The sequence below is a fragment of the Lepidochelys olivacea genome (genome assembly GCF_965140295.1).
Source record: "Lepidochelys olivacea isolate rLepOli2 genome assembly, chromosome: 13".
Classification (NCBI taxonomy): Eukaryota; Metazoa; Chordata; order Testudines; family Cheloniidae; genus Lepidochelys; species Lepidochelys olivacea.
The window spans coordinates 16,052,207-16,062,307 of record NC_140423.1 but is presented as its reverse complement, the minus strand read 5'-3'; the positions used below and the strand labels follow the sequence as shown (position 1 = coordinate 16,062,307).

General features: G+C 37.7%; 1 protein-coding gene across 7 annotated transcripts in view; it reads right to left on the bottom strand.

Annotated features, from left to right (window-relative positions):
• Positions 1 to 1,888: 1,888 nt before the first annotated feature.
• ADNP (activity dependent neuroprotector homeobox) overlaps positions 1,889 to 10,101 on the bottom strand; it is a 44,832-nt gene continuing 36,619 nt past the window's right edge. For all 7 annotated transcript variants that reach the window (XM_084646459.1, XM_084646458.1, XM_084646462.1 and 4 more), the window contains 2 exons: positions 8,540 to 8,632; positions 1,889 to 6,037 (listed from right to left, as the gene is read on the bottom strand). In XM_084646459.1, coding sequence (XP_084502585.1) covers positions 2,897 to 6,037; positions 8,540 to 8,632 — 3,234 coding nt within the window. In that variant the 3' untranslated portion in view covers positions 1,889 to 2,896. The remainder of the gene's footprint in view (positions 6,038 to 8,539; positions 8,633 to 10,101) is intronic.

Here is a 10,101-nt window from a genome sequence, read left to right as displayed (position 1 = left end):
TTGACCCCTGCTGGATCGATCGCTGCCCGCTGATGCGGCGGGCAGTGTAGAAAGCCCTCAGTGTGGTGAATACGTTCAGAAGATACGTATCGTAGAACCTGTCTGAAACCAACTGAAGAGAATATGAAACTCAAAAGAGGTACGGTCAACCTGTTTAAAAATAAACAAAATATCCAGTCTACTAATCATCTTTAAAAATATCTATCCTGCCTGTTTGTTCCTGCTGGAGCCAATGGGAACAAACTTAACAGCAGCCTCTTGTGCACAGTGGTACCTTGGAAGGGAAAGAGAAAATGAGAAAACCTGCACCACCCATTATCCAATCAAAAGTCTTTGCTTTGAAACAGTCATCACTTCCACTTCTATTGATCGACCAGTCATCCATGTGAAAGCTCACTCTGTGAAGCTAAGAGGATGTCTACATAGCAATAAAAATACAGCTGACTCAGGGTTGTGGTGCTTGGGCTGTAGGGTTACAAAACTGCAGTGCAGACACCTGGGCACCAGGTCCCAGAGCCAAACTTCAGCCCAACCATCTATACTGTAATGGTATACTTCTGCAAGCCTGGGTCAGCTGACCCTATTTTAGCCACAGGTGTTTTATTGTAGTGTAGACATCCCCTAAGAAGTCAGTGTGACCAAAAATTGGGGAAGGGGTATAATACATTTTCAATACATAGACCATATTAATAAATTTCAGCGTAGGCTTGCATGGCTCACTTATTTGTTAGACCAGTCCTTTTCTAGACCTACCTGTTTATTATGTAGATATACTCAAATTTCTGCCCAAGATGGTTTCAAACATCAGATCCATTTCGTAATGGGGATTTAAAAATATTTCCTTTAGTTACACTACTGTGAAAAGCTTCCGCACAGAAAAACTGTGGATAGGTTAAGCTATTAGTAAAACAGTGATGACTTTTGTTTCCTAGGCACATCATATCATACCCTAACTAACTTCCATCTGCTATCTATCACTGGTTGTAAAGTCTGCCAATATATCCTGATCATACCCTTTCTGGGTTAACATATAAAACCCTGAAAAGGTACAAGAAATTCAAAACCACAATATTTTAGGATGTATACTTTCAGCAAATCAAGCTTTCATTTGCTCTGATATGCAAACGTCTTGCTCTAAGCACATCTGGATTTTTCAAGGAAAGATTACATGAATGCATTCTGAGGACAAGAGGCAAATCTTTGTTACAGTATGTTCTTGCCATACTACTGGAAGACTGGTTTGACCCCCACCAATCAAAATGACTAACATTAACTACTAAACTGTGCCATTTGTATATGGGATTTATTCAGTTTCTGAAAAACTAAACAATTGCATTTTTCCAAGGGAGTATTCCATATGACACAAAAATCTGTGTTTTAAGTAGTCAGTACCTTCCCCACTACCCACACTTACAAATATATAAAAAGCTTGAAAGATTCTAGGTAGAAAAGATTCTTCCAGTATGCTTGAACTTTAACTTAATTGATTACTAAGAACAAGAAATGAAAAAAACATGACTATGGTGGTGCCTTTAGATCCTGAAGCTTATGGAACTAGTGAAGCAATACGAGTCTATTTATATGCTCCTGTTCCTAGTAATAAGTAAAGGAGGAAGGTGAAAGCTATTAACTTACTGGTTAAGTTGATCTTAAATAGAAAATGTTTTAAATTTTCCCATAAGCAATCAGTAGATCTGAAACAACAGCACCACACAAACTTGCCATAGCAAATCCCCAGAGCTTCTTTCTACAGGGGTCAATGTAATGAAGCACAATTTAACAAACAGCGATATGGCACTAGTAATAAAGCAAATGTTTACATTAAGCACAATACAGCAATTTATTTAGATGCTTAAATGAAGAATACAAAGGGAAATAAAGATCACAAAATTATACATACTACAACAGTGTGTCATATATTAGATGGTATAAATGAATACAACACCTTGTTGGTGTTAACTAAAGATAAAACTAAATATCCAAAATGCAGCATTTTTATTTCTGTATGCTGCTTCAACACAATACACTTTTATACAGATCTAAAAGGTGTCAAAATTAGTAGCTGCAAACTTGTTTCTTGCATGTGATTTTTTCTTTTTTAGCTTAAAAGATTTCAGAAAATGGCTCTGAAATACATTTGTCATCAGTTGTAATGTCAAGGATATTCAGAACAAGAAAATTCTATAATACAATAGAGTCCAGATATAATTTTTTATGTTGCTGGCCTCAGTTTTGAGATTGTACAAGGTTATGTGCAAAAACTAAGTTTGTCAAAATTCATACTATAGCAGTTTCAAGCTTTTGCTAGGTAAACTAGATACAGCATTTATTACACAGCAGGGCAACACTAAAAAAGAGAAACAAATCTATGATGGGTACACAAGAACAATTTCATAAGCTTCACTTGAATAGGTCTAAAAGACTGTACAAATATACATTTCAACTATTCAGAATGATACATGAAAAAAAATCAATTTCCCCATAGTCTACTATACACATTGAACTGGTAGCTCATGTTGGCCCTATACTACCATGTGAAAAAGGGTAATGTTTAAAAAGACATACAACTGAACATATCGAAGAGTGAAATAAATGTTGAAAATGCAGATAAAGAAAACCTCTGCTTTTCTTTGTGTGCATTCTGGAGCCACCAGCTTATCTGTTTTCACATTAAGTTACTGTGCTCATCACAGTAGGTATTCTCAAGCAAATTTAGCCAACAGCATACTTAGGAATAACCACTGGAATAATAGTGGCCACATCAACCACTAGCCAGATGACCTAGCACTCAAAAGGCAGTACCAGTTAGAATTAAGCTCAGCAGTCATATTGAAATGAAAGTATTTAGACAGTTGTAGATTGAAGCATATTTACTCATGCTTCTGAATTGAGCAGCTTATGCTTGCTGGCTACTCAACTCTACACCAGTTAAGCTGCTATGCATTGGTTCTGCTACACCATCAGTCACATTGTCAAACTGATCTCCATCTTCGCTGTCAATTGTGCTATTCTGCCATTCCATCTGCTGATTTGACAAACTCTCCTCAATTTCTGATGCATTTTTCCATTGTGACTGGTCCTTAGACCAAAACTCTTCTACTTTTCCATAGGAACTAGTCTTCCATTTTGATTGCTCCTCATCACTTTCAGATGCAACCCCTTTTATTTCTGCAGCTGGTTTACTACTACCAGCATCTTCACTCTGGGATGATTCATCTGTCCAAACTTCTGGTTTCACCTCTGATGTATTGTCTTCAAAGTCAGAAACTTGCTGAGAGCCAGGTCCACTTTCAGACTGCGAAGCTCCATCTTTCCATTCAGCAGCATCATCTTGATCTTCTTGATCACCTTCACTATCTGAGGCATCACCTACCAGTTTAATTGGTTCCTTGGCAGAGTGAATCTCTTCATATTTTGAGCCTTCCTCCTGTTTTTGGTCTGATTTCTCTGGAGACTGTAAGGGATTTTCATCAGCTGTCTCCTTGGATATGCTGTCTTCAGGATTCTCTATTATGCTATCAATAGAGGTTTTACGACCAACATCTGAAATTGGTTGACCAAATGGACTATTGCTTTCATTAGATTCCTCTTCTATATTTTCGTAACTGTCTGAAGAACTTTCCTCATCTTTTTCTAGGTTTATTTTTTTATCAACAGTTTTACTAGCATTGACTCTGGAATTCTTTTCATCATGATTTTCAAACAGCCATTCAGCATCAAAATCCATTTCGTGTTTAACTTTGTTTAATTCTTTCATGTTAAAACCAAGTAGCACACCAGGCTTGTACTTTTCACAATCTCTAACACATTTCTTTCTTTTGTTGCTAAAATGTGAAGCAATATCTGATTTCCATAGCCATAAACTGGCAGCCAACTTTTCAATTTCTCTCCTACTGGGATACGGTTGCTTATTGAAATATTTTGTAAGAAATGTTTTTCTGGCTTCATAAGAATCATCTTCATGACCTTTAGGGTCTAAAGCTAAAACTACAGGTTCTTCAGGCTTCTCTTCAAAGGCAGATGGTGAGTCATCATCATCCATTTTTCTTTTCTTCATCAGAGAGAATTCCATGTGTTCATAAGTACGTTTCACGGGTGCTACAGCTGGAGACTGATTTAGTCGAGATGGCGCATTAGCTTTGTCTTGGCCATTTTGGGTCTTCCCAACCCCTCTGCAATGAACAAGGTGTAGCGTTATAGTTGAAGCAGTCATATTACTGGTATACACACCAAGACAATGAATGCATTTATATGTTAGCTTTTTCTCAACTGGATGAACTGTTTGAATAACTTGATGCCTCTCCCTTAAGTGATGTGCAAGTGCATCAGATATAGGTCCTTTTAGGATTGAAAAGCAGAGAGGGCAGAGTGTTTTACCCACATCTTTTTTGTAGGGGACTGCTGCTTGAGGAGAACTTTTCACAGGTATATCTGCCTTCTCCTGGATTTTCGGCTGTGGTTTTGGAGGAACAGGAGGAGTATTCTGAGCATGATAAGCTACAGATTCAGCAGGGGCATCTCTCAGATTGTAGGTGGTTACAAGTAGATGTATATTAGTGTGACTACCCTGCTGCAATGTCAAATCAAAGGTTAAAGTGGAATCAGTTTTAGGTCCCATTTCTTCATCAACATGAACCATTCGCATATGAGCAGCCATCTTTTCAACATCATTGAAAGTTGAACGGCAGTATGGACAAGACAGTCCATGAATTAACATATGATTAAGCAACGTATCAGTGGGTAAATAGCGATTACAGTATAAACATTTGCTAGTGAAATTGTGTATTTTCATTATATAGTTAGCTACTGCAGGCACCTTTTCAGCCTTGTGCTCCTTTTCAAAGTGAACACTGTACACGTTTTCAGGAAACAGCTCATTACAGATTGTACAAATTTTCCATTTTTGTGTCGATGAAGTATTGACAGCAGAAGGACCTGTAGCAGCCACAGGAGGCTTTGAGCCAGACTGACCTAATACTCTTGATGCTGCCTGAGACTGAGATAATGACGTTTGTTTCAACTGGGCTGATGAAAGAGAAGATGAATTGGCAGACTGAAGAGAGTACCTTGCTGGAGTCTGAGATCTCTGCTCCCCTCCAAGGGTATAAGGCCTTCCATTTCCACTAGGTGAAAACTGTTTCATTGTTTGTGACTGTTGTGGAATAGAAACTGGTGCATTACCACTTAAGTTTAGCCTTCCCCCCGGCTGTCCAACGTAACTTGGTGGTACTGATTTGACTCCATAATTGTTCTGTTGTAGGTGAACATTTGACATCATATTCACTCCTGCGGAATTTAATGTAGGCTTTGGTATAGTAAGTCGATTCATCATCTGCTGTGATGGAAGAGATCGGACATTCCCAGGGGAAAGGGGACCCATCCTTTGAGGCAGTCCCATAGGCTTTTTATCCTGTGGTTTTGGAGCTATTAGCATCAAAGGTTTGGATCTTGGAACCACTACATTAGTGTGCCCTATCATTGCTGTAACCTGATATCCTATACGTTCATGGTCTTCAATAACATGCTGTACTAAAGCTTCATATGACTTCGGCATAAAAAGGCATCGTTTGCAGTGAATACTACCCTCCTCTCGGGTACTGGAACTTAAGGGAACTGCACCGTTGAGTGACTTTTCACCTGCCTTTGCTACGTAAGGTGCAGCAACATGCTGAAAATGTTCCCTGTAAATGTGCTTTCTAACTATTTCATATAGAGGATCTCGGTAAGTGCACTTCTTACAATAATAAACAGCTTGTTCTACACTGTCAGCCTGCTTAGGTTTAAGGCTATCATGTTTGTTTTTATCTTTAAAAGTGCTGATGCCTCCACTCGGTGTATTGGCATTTGGAGCATGAAATATTTTAATGTGCGTTTCCAAAGTCTTTTTGTCTGCATTGAAAGTACAGTAGGGACAATTAAGAAGAATCCTATTTTCAAAATCTTCACTATGAACATTCCGGAAGTGACTTTTATAGGCTGAAAAGAACTTCGACGAAAATGGACATGCACTGCAGCAAAAGGGTTTTGTCCGATAGTCCTTAAAACAAAGAACAAAACAAAAACTAGATATCAAAAAACACATTTTTTTTAACAAGACATTTTGCACTAGCAACATGGACAATGTGGAATTTCAGCTCATCTCAGAGACCATTACAATGGGTCAGACCAGCTTCAAATCTGCCATTAATTTGGCATTCACATTTTTTGGCCTATAAATCAGGTAATTAGAAGTTTAATTACCAGACTGCACATGTAAAATGAAAAGTGCCAATTTAGAGGTCACTTTGAAATCATAGCCCAGTGTGTCATGTTTATGGTTAATTCATAAAGATATCACTCTTTCTTAGTAAGGGAATGGAAACAATGCTGCCTGTCAGGTTGCATGGAACAGAGACTTTACCAGCATCTTTTGCCAGAAGATGTGAGCTTGGCTGTTAAAAACTGTAATGTACTATTAGTTGGCAAGCTCACAGAATGAGGCTTTCAGGCCAAAAAAGGTCACTTCAGATCAAAGTATTTCACAAAATGATATTTTTAGATATTTCAATGTGCTTTAATCCAGTCATTAGCAACAATTAACAATTTTCTTTTAATACTGTCCTTAAAAGCTTTCTAAATTGGTGCAGTATTTTGAAATAGGTATTTTTAACTGCCACTTCTAGTGTCATAGCCACACAAGCCTAGTGCCTCTTTTTGTATTATAGTATCTTACTCACTTTTGAGAATGGAGCAGAACTGAGCAGTTTAGCTCCTCAGTCCTGTTGCTTCCACACAGATTAAAGCAACATTAATCAGGGCACAATTGAAACAATGTAACATAGGCGGTGGGGGATGAACATGCAAACTATGATGCAGAAGTTATTTTGCAAATTTGGAATGAAGCAGAAGGAATACTCTTCATGAAACATAAATCAGATCCCAAAAGGCATTATTTAACTGTAATGTTTAATTTAGATAATATAATCATCCTATCAGCGATACTTGAGAAGTAGAGCTACAAGCAACCAACTTTTTCTACTGACCAAAGCTAAATTGTCAATTTTTCAAAACTCACCATGGATCAGGGGGAAAAAAAAAAAAGAAAAAAAAACAAGGCTTTTGAAAAATTCTACTCTTTTATATAATACCACCTAGCTCTTTCATAGTGCTTTTCATAGACCCCTTGCTCCCTCTAAATTGTAGCAGCTTTGAAAGGGTTTCTGATGCAGTGTCAACTGTTACACTTCAAACTGAAATTAAACTGTATGTGATTCGTGTCTATCTTTGAAGTCAGCCTGGCATTTCAAAATAATTTAACATTAAATATAAAACATGACCAATTGAAATAACTATGAACAACATTCATAGCTATACAAGTGAAGTTATGCAAGTGAAGCTTCAAGGTGCAAGTGCATCCCCTGAAGTTAAGGAATGAATTATTCTCCCCCTCTGTACAAGTGAGTAGTGAGCTATGTGTATTTCTGGCCACCTTCTGAAGCCTCACATATTGGCCATTGCTGGAAACAGGCCACAGAATTAAGAGTTGTCTGCTTTGATGTGACAAATCTTTTTGTTGAATTTATTAGAAGCAGGAAGAACATACTGATGCACATCAGGCGCATAGCAATGAAGGAAGTCTGGTTTTACAAATACCAGACCAGTGATCCATCAAATATAAGCATCCTGTTTCCAGAGGTGAGCAATACCTGATACTTATACCACCTGATTTCATAAGTGAAATGTTCACCTGTCAGTTTCACTGCTTATTTTATTAAATATTATACTAAAAGTAGAGGCTATCATAGAACCAAAGTGAAGGGCTTCTGTTAAATTTGTTTAGTCAGTGGAATAAGACAGAAGTCACTATCACAGTTACATTTCTTTTCCTCCATTTCTCCTAGCTCAGTTCAAACCTCCTTAGCTTTACAGTCAATTCAGAAACATCTAGAAAAGAATAAATAAGATATCCAACAACACTGCCACTCCATTCTGCTGTATTTAACTGTGTGCCTAAACTGAACAGGCTCTGACACAGATGGGTTATCACCAAGTCCTCAGAGATGTAGCAGACAGCTGAAAGCTATGACTGGATAAAGCAGCAGTTGGATTTATTCTACTTAATATTTTTCTGAATTCATCATGAAAACAGATGGCGGAACTGAATTAGGGAGAGGTGAAGCAAATCTTGTAGAAACAGTCTGTACAAATAGTTATACTTTTAACTAGAGGGATGGTGAGTTTGTGCTGAGCTGGAAAACAAGGATGGCAACTTTTTTTTCTTCTTCTTCTTAAACTAAAGAATAGAACAGGTGCTTAAAATTTCTCAACAGTGAAGTTCCTCATTCAAATAATTGGCCCTTAGCATGTTTAACCCAATCAAGACTAGGATTATTACTTGTACAACAAAAGCATCCTTCTAATAATCCTTTAAGTAGATTATAAAAGCCACCATTAAAACTGGTAAAATACAACAAAAGAAATTGGTATAATTGTGCAAAACACCATTTGAAAGTTACTGCCTTCAGGATCTGAGGTGAGATTCTGTGGAACCATTACTAACCTGATTTTTTGTAAGCGAGGGATCCCACAATCCTACATCTTCCCATGTAGTGTTTTTCAAATAAAAGTCATTAGGTTCAAACTGCTTAAAATCCTGGAAAAGGGTGGATGGGAAGACAGAGAAACATCAAAAACAAAAACTGATTGCTCCCCATTAATTACTCATGAAGACACCCACACAGCCCTGTGTCCACCAAGAACTACCCACAAGTAGTACAAGAGATTAACCAAGGGAAAATTTCCCCTCATGAAAATTGTAAAAATGCATCTTATACATTTATTTCAACTAAAGTTTCCCTTGACCAAAAAAGGTGGGTTCCCAAAGAATTAGCGGTTCCAAATAAGCAATTCTGAAAAGTACAGGCTCAAAGACACTAAATAACCGAGGGCCAAGATTTTCAAAAATAAAATCCTGAAGTCAGTCCAAGTCCGACTTTCAAGATTTTCAAAAGTGTTCAGCACCTGACAGCTCCCACTGAGATCAATGTTGAGTATTTTTTAAAATCAGATGCGTGTTTAAAGATGGACAACCGCTTCTATTTTTAAAAATTTTGGCATAGGGACTTAGGTGAAGTTCTTAAAAGCACCTTAAGTCCCAAGTTTTGAAAGCACCTAAGGTACTCTTAATCCCAAAGTGTGACTGAAAGCCAATGGGACTCAGGCCTAAATCACTTTTGAAATTTGGATTCAAACTCCTTTGGAAATTTTACCCTGAAGCCCATTATTCAACCCATACTTATTCAAAGTAACTGACCCCAAACAAAAAGGGATGAATACTCATTTTATCTGGAACAACAACATGAAGAAGAGGAGCTAGTTTAAAACTAGAACAAAACGCAGAAGGCTACTACCTATAGGGTGCTGAAGAGCCATAGAGCAGATGAGTGGAAAGGTGATCATACAGGGTATTCATTTCAGGAAAAAGGTTTTTGATAAGCAATATCTTAAAGTTTGTCAGTAAGATGAATAGCAGAATATCTCTTAAATATCAACTTAAGCCATTATAGAAGGCAGTCCTTAACATGGTAACCCATTGTTCTGCACTGAAATACCTGTAAAAATCTCAGTTCATCTCTTGGCCCCTAGGACAGCAGGCTCTAAGGCCTTGTCTAGGCTAGGATTTAAAGGTGTCATTTTACTACAACAGCTAGCACCTGCTAACACATTTTAAAAGTCTAGCACAGACAAAGCCCACTGCCTTCAACACATGCCAAACCAGACAGTTAAAGCCTAAACACGTTAGCTAACACTACACCTTTACATCCCAGTTTAGATGAGGCTTAAAAGTGTGTGACTTGCTTCAGCAGCAACTCCTAGTAACCATTTAAGAATGACTCTTCTAGATGGCAGTAATTCTGTAACAGAACCCCACATAACTCATTCTCATCTGGAGGTCACAACCCCTGAGGTAAAGTGAAGGGCTAAAACTGAAGGTCCTTAAAGGTCTATCAGAAACGTATAGGGACCCCGAAAAAAATCTGATGTGGTGGTAGCTAATACAATGTTTTTATGAAATCTCTATAATAAATATTTCAGCAGAAAATTGAATCCAAGTGCCTCAAT